At 39.0% G+C, this 19,382-nt stretch overlaps 1 protein-coding gene across 1 annotated transcript in view; it reads left to right on the plus strand.

Moving 5' to 3' along the window:
• GRAMD4 (GRAM domain containing 4) overlaps positions 1–15,522 on the plus strand; it is a 53,490-nt gene extending 37,968 nt beyond the window's left edge. The window contains exons 8-18 of the mRNA XM_009879294.1: positions 1,633–1,724; positions 2,716–2,764; positions 3,584–3,655; positions 5,159–5,202; positions 5,304–5,413; positions 6,610–6,764; positions 10,645–10,792; positions 11,254–11,347; positions 12,412–12,496; positions 14,248–14,316; positions 15,263–15,522. Of these exons, the coding sequence (XP_009877596.1) occupies positions 1,633–1,724; positions 2,716–2,764; positions 3,584–3,655; positions 5,159–5,202; positions 5,304–5,413; positions 6,610–6,764; positions 10,645–10,792; positions 11,254–11,347; positions 12,412–12,496; positions 14,248–14,316; positions 15,263–15,364 (1,020 nt within the window). The 3' untranslated portion in view covers positions 15,365–15,522. The remainder of the gene's footprint in view (positions 1–1,632; positions 1,725–2,715; positions 2,765–3,583; positions 3,656–5,158; positions 5,203–5,303; positions 5,414–6,609; positions 6,765–10,644; positions 10,793–11,253; positions 11,348–12,411; positions 12,497–14,247; positions 14,317–15,262) is intronic.
• The last annotated feature ends 3,860 nt before the right edge of the window (positions 15,523–19,382 follow it).

The raw sequence follows: 19,382 nt of genomic DNA on the forward strand, positions 1-19,382 counted from the left end.
ACCACAACCCAGGGGACTCTCTGCTCCCACACCTGGAGCTCATCCTCCCCCCCTCTTTCTTCACTGACCTTGGTGTCTTCACAGATTCTCACTCCTCCATCTCTGTGCCAGCTGTTGTGGCGCACTTCTTTGTCCCCGTTCTTAAATATGTTTTCACAGAGGCGTTCCTATCCTGTCACTTTACTGATAGGCTCAGCCTTGGCCAGCGGCGGGTCCCTCTTTGGAGCCGGCTGGCATTGGCTCTGTCAAATTCAGGAAGCTTCTAGCAGCTTCTTGCAGAAGCCACCCTGCAGCTCCCCTGCTGCCACTGAAATCCGGCCAGGCCAACCCAATGCAACCTGCTTCGTTGTGACCTTCTTCAGGGCTGCAGGTGGACGTCTGCATCACCGTTAGTTTCCATGGGCTGCAGGGGCACAGCCTGCCTCAACACGTTCCAGTGCCTGGAGCACCTCCTTCCCCTTCTTCATCACTGGCCTTGGTGTCTGCAGTTGTTTCACATATTCTCACTTTTCCCTCCAGCTGCTGTTGCTTTTGGACAGTTTTTTAAATCCACTTCTTAAATCCGTTATCACAGAGGTGCTACCGCTGTCACCGATGGGCTCAGCCTTGGCCAGCACTGGGTCTATCTTGGAGCCGACTGGCACTGGCTCTGTCAGACTGTTCTCCACTCACAGAAGCCACTCCTGTAGCCCTCCCCGCTACAAAAACCTTGCCATGCAAACCCAATGTAACCTGTTTGGTGAAAATGTCACATAGCTTTTCATTAAATGATCCCTCTCTGTAAGTTAGAGAGCCTTATGGAATGTTACTTTGCCCAACACAGCTGAGGAAGTATTGAGAAGCAGATTTACCCTTCCCAGTACCCTGTGTCAGTCCCTTCTCCTAATCTACTGACTTTTTTTCAATCACTTGTCCTGAAAAAAAACATTCTTCAGTTAAAAGCTGAAAGAAGGAACTTCAGTGGTTGTTCAGAAAGCTCTGGGACCTCGGGGACAGAGCAGTTCTTCATTTTGGGTTCAGTAAAAAGCCTAATGTCTCTTGGCAGGGAGCCTGTAGTCTGTGTTTTCTGAAGCTGGGAAGGCCACGGAACACCTTTTGAAGCATTTTGTGTCTGTATTTGTTAGGTAAAATAAGACCTGTTTTCCTGCAATCTTTTTAAGCTCAGTAAAAATTTGGGATTTAGTTGACTGAAAATAATACAGTGTCCCATTGCTCTGGACAGGGCTAATTGCTGTAACTTTTGTGCTATATCATTGCTTCAGCTGGTCTAGATGAGGTCAGACCATATCATGGCCATGTAGCAGATTCACAGTCTTTTAAGATTTACTTTTTGTTTTTTCTTCACCTTCATGTAATTGCAGTGTTGGAAATACTCTCTCAAACAGCTGGGCGCTATCTAAAAGTCATCTCAAGGTTTAGTTAAAACGTACAGTTTCAACTTTATGTTCATGAATGCAGTACTGTTGTCTGTCATGGGGTGGCTAAGATTTATTGACTTCTGTGATCTGAGTTATGCGATTCTGAACCCAACAGTAGAGTGAGAAATGGTATTTCATACAACTCACTGTTACCCGGTTTGTAATCCACGTCTCTTTTTTTTTCCCCTCTCTTTTTTTTCTTCTTAATCTGCAGATTTACATGAATGCTGTATGGCATGGCTGGGCCATTCCTATGTTCTTATTTTTAGCAATTTTGAGGTTGTCCCTAAATTACCTCATAGCCAGGTATTTACATAAATAATAGATTATACTCTTGTAATGCTTTGCTTGAAAGATGTTTTATTATTCTTACACTCAGCCATAAACTGTTACCTTTTCTTAATGTTGTGAGTTAAATTCATCAAACTTGAATATCCTTAATGTCATTGCTCAATTTCTATAACTTTTGACTATTCTAAGGAGTTATCTTTGTTTCCTGTGACCTGAGTTATTAGCATGTTCTCAGACAAATCCCTCAACACTCTAAACTTCTAAAATAAAAACATTATGCAGTATTCAGAGAGGTTGGAGAACATCACCTCAAATATTGAAGCCTGTTGCTTTTCCCTGGACGGAATTCTCACCTAGGCCTAAAATTGCAGTTTTGCCTTTGGCTCACAGCCTACTTTATTCAAAGTATCTTCCCTTTGTATATTTGGTCTCTGCTAAAAATTCACACTTTTTTTAAAAAGTATATTTTCTGTATTGAAAGGAATTTTAAAAAATACTATTTTAGGCTGATGGTGTTTTCCCCCTTAAAATGCTTAGAATGATGGGGAGTATCTTAAAGTGCATGTTTTAAAATTATTTTCTGATTTCTTAGTTAATGCTTACTCCCTGGCACCTGTCTGAAAATTACCAGTAACGAACAGGCTCCAGAATAAGTAGATATGATTTTGTTCACATAAAACTCAAGAAAAATAGTCCCGATTATTTACTCTGTGCACACAATTCACTTCTGTTGTGAAACCTGCAAGCAGTGATTCTGTGCAGTATCTACCTAGCTAATATATTTTTTTTTAAAAATGTACAATGTACCTTTAAAGCTCTCTGGGGTTGGCCACTTGTGCTTATGTTGTTTTGTGGGTTCTTTTTTGGTTTGGGGATTTATAAAAATTATTTTTTAAAGCCGTAAGTGCTTGTTGCAGAAAACTACTTTTTAACCTCTTACAAATAATCCATGTTGGCAGGTGGCGAAGAAGTACTTGCTCTCTTTAACTATTTCCATAACTTCTAGGGGTTGGAGAATACAGTGGAGCATTGTGCCTGAAGTTTCTGAACCCGTGGTAGGTCTTTGATCGGTTCGACCTGTATTACCTGTGTTAAAAGTTGCACCTTCAAAACCTTCCTCTGGTTATGTGGGTAACTGTAAAAGGAAGGGTGACGAGCAGATAAACACACTGCAGCTTTTTTCTTTCTCTTTAGATTTAGAAATCTTCACTAACAACACTAGGTTTGGATGTTTCAAAATGAAATGTTCCAAACTTGAGTGACATTTGTGGAATAAATGTTCCTATGCCAGCTTGGGACAATAGAGATCCTGTGGGATCTTCAAGAAACCTTGTATTCTGTTTTCTGTATAACATTTTTAAAAATAAATGTTTGCATATCCTGCTTTAAGCAGCAAGTATTGTAAATATTTGAATTTTAAACCTTTTACAAAGACTTAGTGAAGCCTTGCTTCAAGGATAATTTTTTTATTCTTAAAACGCCAGTAATCTACTTAAATAAGCAAAGTTATAGATGTAAAACTTTCTCTAAAAAATTATATTTCTGTGCTAGACCAGAAGTAGATCAATTTAAGCATGTGGTCATAGGGCTTAAAGCTATTTTAAGCATGCTACTCCAAAGACTTAATGTGCCTTTCACAGCCTCATATTACTTGCATATACCATGGAGGAAAAGCATTAATAACTAAAGATAACCAACAATGAAAGACGTAAAACAGTAGATCTGAAACAAGGGAGGAACTTGGAAAATTTAGAGACTGTTTAAAGTGAGAGGACTCTTGCTGAGAATGTTGCAGGGTCTTGTCATAAGGGATTTTGTAAAAGATCCGTTTTAAGTGAGCTGAAAATTAATGGATTGTCTCTTTCTTGCCCAAGGAACCCCCAAAAGAGGACCTGACCGTGTCTGAAAAGTTTCAGCTTGTTCTAGACGTGGCTCAGAAGGCACAGGTACTGTGCTGCTCTTGGACCTCTCCAGCTGCTTCCTTAGAACAAAGAGGTTCATGGTCCAAGTGGTCAAAATACTTTGTTATGCAGCATGTGAAAAGAAACACTTCAACAAGCAATACTCTCCTTGCATGGGCATCTTGACTTACAAGCAGTAGCAATGTCAGTAAGATGCCTGGAGCTTCTGGAAGGGAATGACACTTCAGAGAACTGGTTGAGGTTCTCCAGTCACAGCTCTGAGTGAGGTCTGAAGCGGAACAGAAGCAGCTTCTGACAGTTTTTCCCCTAATATATACACATGAGCTTCTGATAATGTAGATCAGGCGGTTAATCTTAGGAATGTGCTGCAGTATGGATACATGTCCCAAATCTACTGGTCGCAAAACTGATCTTAAGGGACCTTATTCCTTCGCTGTCTGTTTAGCTGCATTAATTCAGCATTTTGCACAGCATCTTTGAAATAGTCTGCTTTAAACACCACCACCCACAGCCCTGAAATCTGCTGCTTGTGTGGGAGAGGGTGAGGGAAGGTTTTCTCCAGCTCCATGAGTCGATGAGCTACCCCAGCAGCTGAGTCCCCCATTCCAGTTGAACTGCAGCCTCGTGCCATCTCTGACAAAGTGTCACTGCTGAAAATAGCTTAGCTTTCTCTTGCCGACTGTGTATGCTCATCTCCTTCCTTCTGCTGGGGGTGGTGCCTGTGAACACCTTTGGAAATGTATTGGAAGGATGAAGTTTATAGGTGCTGTGACAGCAAGAACTGATTGAGGAAGATGGCTGAATAACCCTCTCAGCCTTGAGCAGGGGCCTGTTTGCATCAACAGTTGTGGGAATTATGTGGAATCTGGTAACTTGAAGGACATATAAACACCTTGTGGGGATGTGTTTCTAAAGAACCTGAGTCCAGCATTTGATGAACTCAGTAAGCACTTGCTGAGATTTCAGTGCTCAAAATGTGTGAAGGAACTTCTCGGTTTGTTGCCTACTGACAGAAGCTCTTAACACTCAGGTTGACAGCTTAATTTAAAATATGTGCAGTGATGTAGAATCATAGAATATCTCAAGTTGGAAAGGACCCATGAGGATCATCAAGTCCAACTCCCAGCTCCTTGCAGGGCTACCTAAACCTAAATCTATGCAACTAAAACCATCTTCCAGATGCAGCTTGAGCTTTGACGGACTCGGTGCCATGGCCACTTCTCTGGGGAGCCTGTTCCACTAAACGCTTTCCAGTTGTGACAGGGGGGTCAGATAACGTCTTTGTTTCTAACAGTGAGTCATGAGTTACAGAACAAAGTGTTAAATGAGATGGAAGTCATCAAGGATTGCTGTTCTGCTCTGTATTTACCCAATTGTGAAGTACATAAATGACTAAAAATTTAAAAAAATCACTTCTGGGAATTGCTTATTATCAGCAGAGTAAGATAGCTCCATTGGTTTCTATTATGTTGGTTTCTATATATAATAATGCAGGACTTGGTTTTAATTCTCTTACTTCTTATGCAGAACCTTTTTGGCAAGATGGCAGATATACTGGAAAAAATTAAAAAGTAAGTTATCTGATGTGAGTCTCTCTCCTCTAAAAACAAGACTTGACCAATGCCCGGGACACTAGTAATAAAATGTTGTTTTCTTTTTTTTTTTTTTTCAGCTTGTTCATGTGGGTCCAGCCAGAAATAACACAGAAGCTCTACATTACTCTATGGGCAGCTTTTATTGCATCCTGCTTTTTGCCCTACAGGATTATTGGACTTGCAATGGGTAAACACAATAAATAATTGACCTGTTACAGTCTAGACTTAATGCGTTAAATCTTAGCATGATCTTTAGAGGGAAAATTTTAGAGTTTAAGAAAGAAAATCATACATTAATAAGTAATGCAGTGTTCTGAAGTATTTTCGTTGTGTTTGGCATTGTTTGTCATGTGCATTTGGAAAATCATCTCTGGATGCATAATATAATAGAGAAAGACTGAATAATGCATTCGCTCCGTGAGGAGGAGAGGTTTGTGATGAGCTGTTAGTAGAGGTCTTCAGACTGACAGCTGTGAGGCTGCCAGGGAATACTATATTTTGGGTTCTTTTTGCTCATGCATCCTTGCAGATTAAATATGTGAGACCTGGGAGAAGACACCAAGTTGACAGCTTTGGAAAAACAATGAAAGGGTTAATGGGACAACTTGTAAAAATTGGAGGATATGCAGCACAAAATGAACAGATTAAGTTGGGAAGAAAGGATTTTCACTAGAACCTGAGACTGCCTTTTCTCTATATGAAGCCATGTCCTGTGAAACAAGAATTCTCTTTTCTTTTTCATTAAAGTAATGATATTATCAAGTGAATATTACTTTTAGTGGCGCTGTGGTAGCTTGAACAGAAACGTAGATTTACTTGGCGTGACAGTTAAATTAGATGTGTGAGGAATTATTTTTTTCCTCTGACTTAGAAAGAGATCTGAATTGCATTCAGTAAAGTTTTGAGAGGGTTTTGCAGAATGCAAGGAAATATCCTGTATAAGATAGAGAATGTACTAGACTGGAAGATAGGGTTTAATGTAGCACATGAGAGCCCTCTGTTGTCATTTAAATTCTTGCAAGGAGCTGCAGAGTTGAGTGCTCTGGCGCGTTTTCTGTTTTGGAAGTATAGCATCTTTTCAGAATGCTGGGAATAAGGAATGTATGTTTGAATTATTTTCATGTTCTTCTGCATAATAAGAAGCTACATAAGTGGTTTAAGAGAACTCAGGATGGAGAGGAAGGAATCTGAGCAGAAGAGGAAAAGAAAAATAATTTCCTGTCATTGGGACAAGAATCAAAGTACTGAAACAAGGAGAATGGTTGAGCACCGTCACTGAACATACAGCATTTGGTTTCATTCATGAACGCGTTACATGATCAAAACAGTGATTTCTTGATACCCTTTCAACATGTCTGCTGAAGTGACCTTTTTTTTTTTCAGGACTCTATGCTGGAATCAAGTTTTTCCTTATTGATTTTATCTTCAAACGATGCCCCAGACTAAGAGCTAAGTATGATACTCCTTATATCATCTGGACAAGTCTCCCAACAGATCCTCAGCTCAAAGAAAGATCTAATGCTACGGTGTCGAGACGGGTAAGGGTAATAAATCTTTTTGTCCCTCCACTCCCAGCAGCTGAAAATCAGATCCCTTTCTCCCTTTCCCTTTTCCCCAGTGACTAGAGCACATTAAAAGGAAGGTTAATTAAATCGTAACAGTTGATGTTAGTTCTTTTATTATTATTATTATTTTCACAATCCGGAGTTTTTATATGGATTCTACTTCCTATAAGAAAGGAATCTATGATTACAATGTGTACATAAATATATACATACTGGAAATGGTATGAAGCGAAACGTACAAAAATAACGCCGTCTATTTCATATAAATTTCTTTAATATACATTCTGTGTGGTTTTATTGTCAGAATTAAATCTTGTAATCCCCTTATCTATTCTCAGACATTCTTTTTCAGTGGAAATTCAGCTGCTTGCATAAGTTAAAGAACAGTTTAAAAAAAAAAGAAGAAAAAAGGCTTGAATATAATATTGTATCTTACTCATGGATAAGCAGTAAGAGAGATAATAAAGTGCTTTACAGATTTAGGCATTATGTCTTACAGTTATTTGTATTAGATGACCTTTTAACATAGTGGTGATAAATGACTCTTCACCATGTGAAGAATGCAACAGTAAATTTTTCTTTGTGAAGATCTCCTAGTGAAATCTTTAAGTATTGTGTTTTGTGCTTTTTTGCACATTGTTTGGGGCCTGGCATGATAACTGAAAGCAAGTTGTGCTTTTTGATATCCCTGAATTTGTCAATGTTTACTAGTTTAAAAATAAAAATGGTTGTAATAAAACTTCAGCCTAATCTCACTTTAGCATTTGCTTAATGCCTCTTATCACAATATCTGAGTGCATTCATGGAGCATCCGAGTACTGTCATAAGCTCCCTGACTAAAATGTGCAGCACTTAGCAGTAATTCCACCCGGGTACACAACTGGAGAGCAGGAGGGATAAACACGTGAACCCTTGATTGTTAACCTGTGAGGAAGAAGAACAACAAGAAATATGGGTTCTGGGAGTGATGGAGCAGTTGAGGGTAAAATAACTGCAGCATAATCTTAGTATTTCAGGAGAAAGTAGAAGACAGTCTCTGACAGAGAGTGAGACATTTGCTCCTATTTTCCAAGGGGTGAGAGCATTTTCCAAGGGGTGAGAGCATTTGGATGGAGCCATCCATAGCCTGGACTTCTCTTGCTCCCGGCAGATGGGCTTAAACCGTTCTTTGCCTCCCGAGCTTACAGGTTTCACTGTGGTGGTTGCAGCAGATCCTTGCTAGGTCTCTCTAATCCGTATTAGAGGCAGAAAGCCTTTGAATGACTGAAGAATTCATAAATTTAGGGAGTAATTATCCTTGCTGGCTTTTTCTTGTGGCTTTAGTTTTGACAAGTACACCGGGGATTTAGTGCTGCTGTGTCTGACTTCATGGGCTTGGCCTGTCTGCCTGGAAAGGATGTGCAGGAGCACATTATCCGCTTCCCAGTGACTCTGAAAATGTTAACTTGGTCTTGGTAATTTTAGACAAGCATTCTTATCCCTCAAGAGATTTCTGGGAATCATGTAATATAAAAAAGAGATTTTTTTACAAAAAGTTAAAAAAACAAAAAGTTTTTTGATTATTTTGGGGTTTTTTTTCATAGAAAAGGCAGAGCTTCAAAACATGTAGGGCCAGCGTATGTGCATTTGCTTTGGCTTCTTCTCATTAAACAGCCTGCAAGACACCCTAAACCTGGACACAATGCAATATTCATTGCCTGTACCACTGCTCTGACCTCGTGTCCTTAGAGAACAATCCTGACAGCAATATCTGATGGGTAAAGGCTGTATGTCGAACTGACGACAGATCAAGTGAAAAGGAATACCTCCAGGTATTCCTACCTCCAGGTTGCTGGGTGATGTTTTTTAGACAGTCAGGACTCTTCTAGCATTACAAATCCAATCACTTCCAGTTAGATTTAAGGCTTGTCAAACTGGGATGCAATGCTTTTCTTTTAGTCATTGACTATAGATTGTCTCAAGCCTGGGTGGTTATGGATAAATTAGCTGCTGCTTTTGAGGGTGAAGCAAACATTTGTCTGTGTTAGGAAGGACTAGAAGTAGAGGCAGAACTTTCTCACATCGTTAGCCACTGGATGGGATGTGGAACTGAAGTTTAAACACCTTTTTTTAGTCACTTTATATAATGGGTAGGTTGGAATCAGTGTAGCAGAGAGCGGGAATAATCCTCATTCCAGTGCAGAAAAAACATTAGAACTCTTGCCCTGACCTTTTTTATGTTTCAGGCCATGGAGCTTCACCTGGAAGCATGCATATGGAGCCAAATAACTTGTCCAAGGTGGCCTTCAAATAGTTCATCTGATTTTACTTGCACACGAATTGTTGGATAAGTTACTATTTTCCTTGGGTACAGGGGTTCGATCATTGCTAAGGGCACTGCAGAAGTGAAGCAATAGTACAGTTATCATCAACCATTTGCTTTCCATGTCAACTTTTTTTAATCTTTATTCTTTTCCTCCAAGGCATCATTGTATTACAGTTACCCTAAAAGCTGGATGGCAAATACCCTTTGCTGTGTCTGTTTTGTCAGTCTGGTTTCTAGTCAGCAGTTGCAGTGCACATTTTTTCCATTGGTTTTGGATTTCTTTTGTTAGCACTAAATCTTGCGAAGTGTCGAGTGCTGCCAACTTATGTGCAGAAAAAAAAAAAGAAAAAGAGAGAAAAAAAGCATCAGAGGCTGGTTGGCCTCCGTCAGCATCGGGCCTTTACAGAGGAAAGGCTTTAGTCCTGAGCTTGCATCTTGTCACTTTGCCAGTTGTTTAACTGCGTGTGTATGGTAGGACTAAGAATGGAGCTGTTAATGCTTCGGTGACAAAAGCCAGCCTTTGGAATCGTGTGGTGCCCCACCAAGATGAAAAAGCAAATGCAGGCAAGCTTTCCGAAAGACACTGCCCGCCGCCCTTCCAGAAGCAAGGCTTGTTGGCTAGGGCAGTCTTCACTGGCTCAGGAGCTCTGTTTAAGTGTAGATTTTACTCTAGTGCTTTGGTTTTGAGAACTCCCTGCTACCTTTTTTCCCCACCCAGAGTGCTGACAACCGTTCCGATTTTATTTCACTTATCAGCTCTCAAAATTCAGTGCAACTTCAAAGCAAAGCAAAGATCAATGGCTGCATCGCAACCTGAATAAATTGAACTGGTGTGCTCTAACCACTGATAACTCTTCTTTTTTTAATTGTATTCATTGTGTGTAGTCTCTTGGTTTGTGAGCAGGATCTTGCGGTATCACTCAGTTCATGTTTTATTCTATGTATTATACTGTTAAACAGACTTCACTTTTTTTTTCTTTTGTCACTGTCACATTTCTGTTGTTTGTTTCTTTTCCTGCTAGCTGTCAGGGCATGAAAAGGTATGGATCGTAGCGTGGAAAACTTCCTTTCAATTTCAGCATTTGTATTCATAATGAGTTTACGCGGTTTTTCTGTGGCTTTTTTCTTTGTTTGCTCCTTTTCCTTTCTAAACTTATTTTGTGCAATGATATCTTGTGCTTGGTCTGTCTCTTGAAAGACAAGCCAAGTGCTGATAATGTATTAGCTGTTAGTAGTCCCACTAGTGTAGTGATTGGAGCTGTGTGTAGTGACTTTGCTGTATCTAATCAGAAATACCCTTTACTGTAGAAAAATGGTGTTTTAAGATAGGTGCATTCAGCACTTTGAAAGGTTACGTTCAGATAGCACCTTCGAGTTTTGTGCTGTAGCAATAGTATAGTGCAGTAGTCCAAAGGTAACTTCATGGAAGTAGTTAATGAAAATTGTTGCATTACAGATTTTTATTTTTGTTTAGGAAGAGCAGTTAACCAGGTTATTTTTAAGAGCACAGCTGTTCAAATTTTGCCATCATGTTTTCTTTTTCTGCAGCTTCAAACAGCAGCATCCAGAAGTTACGTGGGCTCAAGTGCCCCAACTGGAATAAGCAAAGATGAAGACACGAGTCGTTTTCATACCACCAAGAGGGGGAATTTCCATGAAGTTTTTAACCTGTCAGAAAATGAGCGACCTTTGGCAGGTATGACGCAGTGAGGAAGCAACGTTAGTAGAGTATTTTCTACAAAGCCAAGGATAGTTTAAAGTTGAATTCCCTTTCTGTGCAATGTACAGGTATAAGCTTTTGATTAGAAAGATTTGCTTTAACTTGGGATGAGTGGAGACAAGTGACTTTCATTCCACATCCTTGCAGTTCTTTGAAGGAATGCGCAGCCTGGTGTTCCTTTTGTGGTAATACAAATGGAATAGTCAAGTTAAGGGGTATAATTGTGTGGGTAGTTTTTGTTTTGTTTTAAAAAACAAATATTAAACCAGCTGTTATGATGCCTAACCCCACCTTATTTAGGCTTTTCTTTGTAAACACTTCTCGTTTTAGGTGTCTGAAGTTTAATTTTCAATGTTTTCTGCTGTTTTATGAGGGAGCTGTTGGGGGTGATGCATGTCTCTTTTTCTCAAAGTAAGATTTCTCATGATTTTTTTCAGTGTGTGAAAATGGCTGGCGCTGCTGCTTGATTAACAGAGACAGGAAGATGCCTACAGACTACATCAGGAATGGAGTTCTTTATGTCACAGAAAAGTGAGTCATTGCACTCCACACGTTTCTTAGGAGGAAAATGCAACAGACATTAAAAAATTTGCATCTAGAAGTAATCCTTTAACAGTGTTTTGGAACAAAAATGCCTTTTTGTAGTGCTTTAAAACCTCAAAAAAACATCATAGGGGAGAGGGAGAGCTGAATCTGGGGCTTAACAAATGTGATTTTTCCTTAGAAAGGCTTGCATGGGAATGGAGAGTAGCTCTGTATAGTCAGTTGTTAGTAGCTGTGGTTGTTGATGTAGATAACATACTATATACATACTAAAAAAATCCTAAAAGGTAAGTGTATTAGGAGAGTTGTGTACAATGGTTATTTGACAAATACTCTTAGCTTCTTTTTTTAAAGCAAACTGAATGTATAGCTTCTTTGAAACAATGTGCAACAGAAAGAAAAGAGAAAATCAAGCCTTGATTTCAGAACTAGTGCTTGATGGGGTTTTTTTGTTGTTTTTTTTTAAATCCTTACCCTCCAGCCTCTCAGGGCTGAATAACTGTCCTCACTACTGTTGCACCGAAACTCCTTTGGAGTGTAATGAATGAAGTAAAGCTCATCTGTATGCAGTGTCACCTAGGGATGGAGAGCACTTTCCAGTGTTCAGAAATCTGAGCTTTTGTCTGCACCACAGTAACATGAAACTAACACAGTGTTTTCCATTAATCTTCTTTTGGGATGGTAAAAGATTTGTAAGGCTTTTGAGATTTAATATTTCAACTGTGTAGGGATGTATGTGCTTCCTCTTTCTCTAAAACGCTTGTCAAGTTTAACTGTTCAGTGCAGTAATATAAATACAGGATTATTTCTCTGGTGTGTGTATGCATACTGTGCATTCTGGGCTTTCAGGCACGGCAGCGAGTTGCTAGAATTTATGAAAGTTTGCTTTAACTTAGAAGCCATAACTGAATTGCATGTTGCGTGCCTCATACTTTTTTTTGAAGTTGATTTTAACCTGTGAGTTTTCAAGCTTCAGAGGTGATGGGAGGGATATTGAGAGCTTTGTTTCATAACACTGTATCAAAATGAGCGTTTTCTTTCCTTGTCTTCAGTTACTTGTGCTTTGAAAGCTCCAAATCCGGCTCATCTAAAAGAAACAAAGTTATAAAGCTAACGGATATAACAGATATTCAGAAGGTATGTCTGTTCTGTGTTGCGAGTAAGGGAGAGAGCTGGTTTTCTGTTCAGCTAGTCATGTTTTGCTTTTCTGTTTATGTTATTTTTAAAAAGCATACCATTGATAATTTTTCAAAGTAAAATGTAATTCTTTGATTGAGAGTATTTCACAGAACTGCTTGTTTAGCTATTTGGACTCATCACAAGCAAACTCACTATGAGCATAAAACCAAGGTAAGTTTACTAAGCCTTTGCACTCCTGAATTATTTTAAAATTGAAGTTGAGACATTTCTTAACTCCTGCATTCACTAGAGCTGTGTAGGCTTTAAGAAGATTTATCGTTAGCAGGAACTGTGTAATACTAACTTCAGTTTGGGTGTCTATACTAATAGATGCCTCTTGCATCAGTCTTTGTGGCATTTAATGTCACTTTTTGTTGCCCTCTCTGAGCTTGTCGTAGAACCCTAGATTCGTAGAATGGTTTGGGTTGGAAGGGACCTTAAGGATCATCTCGTTCCAACCCGCCTTGGTGTCCTGTGGGCAGGGACACCTCCCACTAGATCACGTTGCTCAAAGCCCCATCCAACCTGCCCTTGTCCTACTCTTAAGCGCAGCCCCCCTGCCTTCTACTATGTCCTGTGGCCATGAGTGCCTCAGATGAAATGATGATTGTGCAAAAAACCCTTCAGCCCCGTATCTGCTGCTTAAGTACCTCGAGATTTTTCAGACAAGTTCCTTCTATTTGTATCACGTGTCTGTAAGGCAGAGATCTTACAGCTAACTTGGAGGCTCCATCCCTGGAGGCGTTCAAGGTCAGGTTTGGTGGAGCTCTGAGCAACCTGATCTAGTTAAAGATGTCCCTGCTCACTGCGGTGGGGTTGGACTAGATGTCTTTTAATGGTCCGTTCCAACCCATTGCATTCTGTGATTCTGTGAACTTGAATATTGCTGTTGGAATTAGTAATTCACGTTGATGGATTTTAAACATACTTGAAATAATGCTGGCTCTTTGCATAGTAGGTCTTCACTGTTGTAAAGATCCTTTTGCATCTGTGTAGGGTTTTCTAATGAAAATGAGCCGGAGATTATGCAGCCAACCATAAAAACATACTCTACCTGATTTCATTTAGGGATGGGAAACACAGGCCAGACTCTGAGTCTCTTCCCCCTTGGGGGTATTTCCCAGTTCAGCCAATTGTATTTCTTCTTAACATTATGGATTTTCTTTAAAAAAAGAAAAAACGAAACAAAAAGCAAAGAAAAAACTAAACCAAAACAATGAAACCTATACATACCTTTGAAAAAGCAGCTTTTCCTGGTTTGCTTGATGCTCCTTTGAACAGCTGATGCTTGTTAGTTCTAGGGGAACCTCTCAGTGATCCTCACAAGCCCGCTCTCATGTGGGTACATACACTTACGGCTGGGCTGCACCACCTGCCCACACCGTCCGGCTGCCGGCCTGGTCCCTGCCATCGTGGCTGGGCCAGCTCCTGTGCGCCGTAGCGTTACTGGGGTGCTCAGTTTGGGGATGGGGATATGGGGACGATTCGGGCAGGCAGGTTTGGTGCAGGAGGAAGAGGAGAGGCAGGTTCTCTCTGTACCCATTGGATCCGGGGTCAAAGAACAGCGTCTGGCCTCTTCTTGTTTTTAATAGGGGGTCTGTTAGTTCTGACTGGGAGGATGAACCATTGATGGATTGTGTAACCTTCTCAGCACCTTTTGCAGTTCTTCTGTAAGATATATTTGGTCCGTGGTTTTGTTTTCTTTTTAGTATAAAGTGCTCTCTGTTCTCCCGGGATCAGGGATGGGTATTGCTGTATCAACACCATCTACACAAAAAGTGAGTAGCTGGCTGTATCTGTATTGCTGTCCTTGATTTTGTTCTCTTTTGTCTTCTTTCTCTGGCTGGTATCCACATAGGAGCTTTTTTTTTTCCTATGCTAGGGGGTTTGTTTTGATTTTGGTGGTTTTTTTTTAATTCAGTTGTCTGTGATTCAGTATATTTGGCTTCAGACTTTTAATTTAAACATTCAGTTTATTGTAACACTTTGGGAAGATTTACTTCATTATTTCACTACCTCCATTGGCTATTCCCCAGCATCCTGCATCAGGATCATGGGAGCTTCCCTGCTGTGCAGTCTGCAGTGCAAAGCTGGTGGCTTCAGAGTGTCTGTGGGTGACAAGACTTTGGGGTGGAAGGGCCTGACCCTGTTTCAGTCACATGTTACTAAAGATTTAAGCTTCTCTGGGCCTCACATACCCTTTGGGCAACTGAAGTTTTTCTTAACATATGACTGAACCTTATTTTAAACTAATCATAACTTTTCTCCAAGTAACAACCGGGCTTTCTACTCGTTTTATGATGTTGAGAAGTACTTCTTAATTACAAAGTTGAATACTTTACCTAAGTAAATATTCTACGAACCAAAACAAAGAGGAACTGGCAAAGAATTTCAGAAATCTTTAATGGAGGCAGAGGCCAAGCAGTAAAACATCGTGCCCTGAGTGGATGCAGAGGAAAGAGAGTTGAAGTGTTCTCTGTTGCTAATACTCCATGCAGGTGCATTTTATGCCATGATTGTTTTAAGAAGATGGAGAAGTGAACAAATCTTAGAAACTCTGCTGTATTTTCAACAGTTTAGTAGAGAAAAAGAGTCTTATGTCTTTGTTAATGCACTTCAAGTACAGTTCATCTCCTGTTCCTATTCATTTGGCTAAAACTATACCTAGATGAAGATCTTTTTTCATTCCCAGACTAACATGATTTTTTTTTTTCTGTCATTTAGCCTTTGGTGTTTGGTGCCATGGTACACAGAGATGAAGCTTTTGAGACAATTTTCAACCAATATGTGAAAATAACCTCTGCATCATCAAGCAGTGAGAGCTAGTATCTTGTCTTAGAAGATCTAAAGGAAACTTTCTTATTTTACAACTTGGTAGTGAAAAAAATGAACATCTTCATCTATTTTGCAATAATTTTTCTTGTCCGGTGGTTTATATTCTATCTGTTACATAAATCAAGTGTATTTTATATATGCCTTCATGTTTGTTTTTAGGATTTTTGTAAAAAACAAAAAACAAAAAACAAAATTCAACAAAACAGTGAAAGTGCTATCATCACGATTAGCCTTGCACATTAAGCACTTTTAATGTTTATTTACTGACATTAAAAGCTGGGAAGATACTTGGAGAACTGACTAAAATGACAAAGTGAAATAGTTTGATCGCTTTAACTCCTCTGATATCTCAAGGGATACGTTTATTTTTCCCTAAGATGTGAGAATGGTGACTGCAGCAGCCTGAAGTCTCTTTCTTCAGCTCAGAGTTTTTAATTAGGTACTTTATTAAAACTGATAGCAACACCAAGGAAGTATTATCAGTTTAGTATTTCCATATTTATAACTGCACTTAAAATAACTCCTTGCTAATTCTCACATTGCAGAAGGGTATTTAACCCATTCAGTTATTTCGATTTTTCCTGCAGAGACGTTTAAATTGGTTGTACAGTGAATTGGAGGAGAGAGTTTGTAACTATATCTTTCTTTCCTAATTAACCAAAGTAAGAGGAAGGAAGGCAGGCAGATACTTTTTATAAAAGAGGGCACCAAAATGTTGTTCCTAAAATGTTAGGCATCATATATTTGTATCTCTGTAGATAGTTGTGATAGAAGGGCTCAACTATTGTACATGTTACATGTACAAGCTGTTTGTATGTTAACGCATTAAAGACTTGCAGGCTTTTTGTGTTGGGAGAGGTGGGAATAATTAAACTAAACTGAGACATTACTCTCTTTTTTTTAATTTGGCTTTTCTCTACTTTTCTCTTGTAATAAAATAATGCTATACTATAGCAGCTGAAAGCACTAGTTCGTTTTCAGAGCATAATTTGAGGGGCATTGATATGTTGCTGTCTTTCCTCTCGCAAAATTAAATTTTAGTGACAATTAAACCCAACTGCCAGGTAAAACAGGAAGGCTGTACTCCTCTAAACTCTCTCAGGCCTTTCTAGCAGCAAAGCACATGTTGACCTTTGTCTTTAATATTGGAAAGCTTTTATACTCTATATAATAGCACCCATCTGAGAGGTTTAGAATTTTATTTGCATTTTCATGAAAGCACAGTGGGAGTTATGCCAAGCCTTCCAGTATGTCTCTTCCTTTGAGATGTCTTCTGAGTTGAGTAATATGAGTGTCTCCAGACATCATGGGAATGTCCCCCTAAAAAAGCAATGGAGATGCAAATTGACATGTAAAAATGGGAGTTAATTTCATGCCTTTTTCTTCTTTTTTTTCTTTGTGGGGAAAGGGTAAAATGAAGGAGGGAGAGGGGAGGCAGACACTAAAGGGTGTTTAATTCTTAGCACAGTTTTGGACTGAAGTCTCTCAACAAATGTAGCACTAGTGAGGAAGGTGACAGTCAAACTGTACAAACCTTATTTCAGTGTGACCATGAAAAGGTGTGATATGAAGAACTTAGTATGAGGTCAATATGAAGAAATACTGTTACAATACCCCACAAAATCACAGTATTCAAAGTGAAACACTGGAGAGGTAAAACTCTGTGCCCTGGGTGAAAAGGTGGACAAGAATGGGGAAGAAACCACCATGATGGCTAAAATGCCATTTCTGAGTTCTCCCTTTAGAGCAGCACTTGAGGTTTTTACATGACCTCGGAAAGGAGTGAATTTCTAACACCTCCTTGGGTATTGTGGAACTCAGGGCCTGAAAAGTTAAAATGTAAGTGAAACTGGTGAAAATCCATTTTGCCACCATCTAATATGGGTGTTTCTTCACTTTACATATGCAGGTCTTATGTGCAAGTAAAAAATCCTTGATCTTAATTTTTTCTCATCAAGCCTACTTTAGAATCAATTAATCTCTTTTTGCAATTGCTGCATATTGTCATTGGGCTTTCCTTTCTAGAAGCATCCTTGGTTAGTAGGTGTGATTAACAAATAGGCATTAAAATCGCTTAATGTTATATAAATCTTAATCAGATTCATTCATTTTGTCTTAAGAAAAAAAATCCCTTGAGCATGTTTAAGGTTATCCTTTTTTTTTCAAAGAAACAGAAAACTATATTTTTTACAGAGAGCATGCTCTTTTTCTTATTTTTGTATCATTTTTCAAGTGTAATTTATACCTTCACTCTGATCATAACAGCAGTTTCAGTAGGAAATCAGTTGACTTGCACTTATTATTACCTCCTCCCCCTCCCACCCTTCACTGGTTGACTCTAGTGTATAGGGTTGTCCAACTTTTTGGTTCCTGGAGGAGCTATAGGTCCTGTGCTGATGGTGCCGGGACAATTTACCATACCTAGGCTTCAGAGAGGGAGAAAAGAAATTGTTATCCTTTTCCCAGACTGAAATGCCTCATGCATACAATATGCTTTTAAAATTTTTTTTCTGGACAAAGAAATTAGAAACTTAAAAAATCTTACGTGTCGGTGTTTTAAATTAACCCACACTTTAACGGTGTGAATCTAAAAGTTGGCAATTAAAGCAGTAAAACCTAGTGCAAACTGCAATGCAATGTTGTTTCATTCTAATATATAGAAAACAGACTGGATTTTTTTTTTAAAAATAGAGTTGTAATATAACTGACAAACATCCGTGTACATATTTTGCAAAGTTCACTTTACATTGGGTTGTACAAGTGGCTGCTACGTACCTGCTCCTGTGGTGTGCGTGACTTCGGAGGCACTAGAAGGTAACCTCACTCCTGCTCTTCCTCCTGCTGCACCTGCCCAGGTTTGGAGGCCGGGAGGGCATGGAGAGTGAGTAAATACATACTTGACTTGTATTATACTTACACTGAAGCTCTCACCTTAAATTCCAATCTTCCTACATAGTTTTGCAGTGCAGCCTGCTGTACCTCAGTAACAGACTGGGTCGTACCACTCAATGTAAAGCGCTACTTTCTAAGAGCAGAAAGTGATGTTCTTGTCATTCTGTTTGTCTGTTTGCTGTTTATATTTGCAATTCTGTTGGTGTCCGTGGTTCATTGCTGGATCGTTCACACGTAATTGGATTTAACTTCTTTAGAAGTGCATTGGTTAGTTTGAGTCCCTTTTAAAGAGAAAAAGAAAGGGATATGAAAACTGACTGCTTTAATCAATGACCATTTAAATTCAAAAGTCAAAAAAAGCTGAAATATGAAATCATGCCTTTCTGTGCACTATAGCTTTTGTGAGGCAAGATTGAGTGAAACAAGCTATTTATTAGTAGCAACATCACACAGGATGCCAGCAGCAAAACCCTACCCTTTTTCCTGCAGACAAAGAGAGAAGAGATTTTACCCGATGGCGAAGGGATGAAAAGATGTACTTTTTTTTTTTTTGCTACTTAAACTTGTATTAAAACACTGGTAGTTTTTATTGAATTCTGTACATTTTGGCAGATGTTTAATTTCTACTAATCATTGAAATATAATGGATGTTAAAATTTTTATGTCTGAAGTTTGAGTCTATATTTTGAAGTTGTAAATAATTCATTATCAGTGTAACTTTTGTTTGACAGAAGACTTATACTGTATGAAGAATTGAAATAATGAAATGATTTGCCCTGTACATTTTTTAAGAAAATCTTGTTTGTTTAAAAAGTCTTGTATAAATTATAATTTTTATTTAAATAAACCTAAAAATGCTTTGTGCTAATGCTTTTCACGAACTTTAATAACTTACCCAAACTATACCTGATTCCTTGAAACGAGGTGAGTTAGTGCTTTTTGGCAGATTCTTAGCCACCACAAGTTCATCCCTGAAGGGGAGGCAGGTAGGTTTTGCTTTGCACTGCTTTCGAAGCCCAAGGGACCATGCTTTTATTTGAAATCATCCTATCAATGTATTGGAGAGTGTATGTATATTTTTGGCTAGATCTTTTTAATTCCCTCTGTCACTTCGTAA

Source organism: Apaloderma vittatum, unplaced genomic scaffold (assembly GCF_000703405.1).
Source record: "Apaloderma vittatum isolate BGI_N311 unplaced genomic scaffold, ASM70340v1 scaffold2520, whole genome shotgun sequence".
Lineage (NCBI taxonomy): Eukaryota > Metazoa > Chordata > Aves > Trogoniformes > Trogonidae > Apaloderma > Apaloderma vittatum.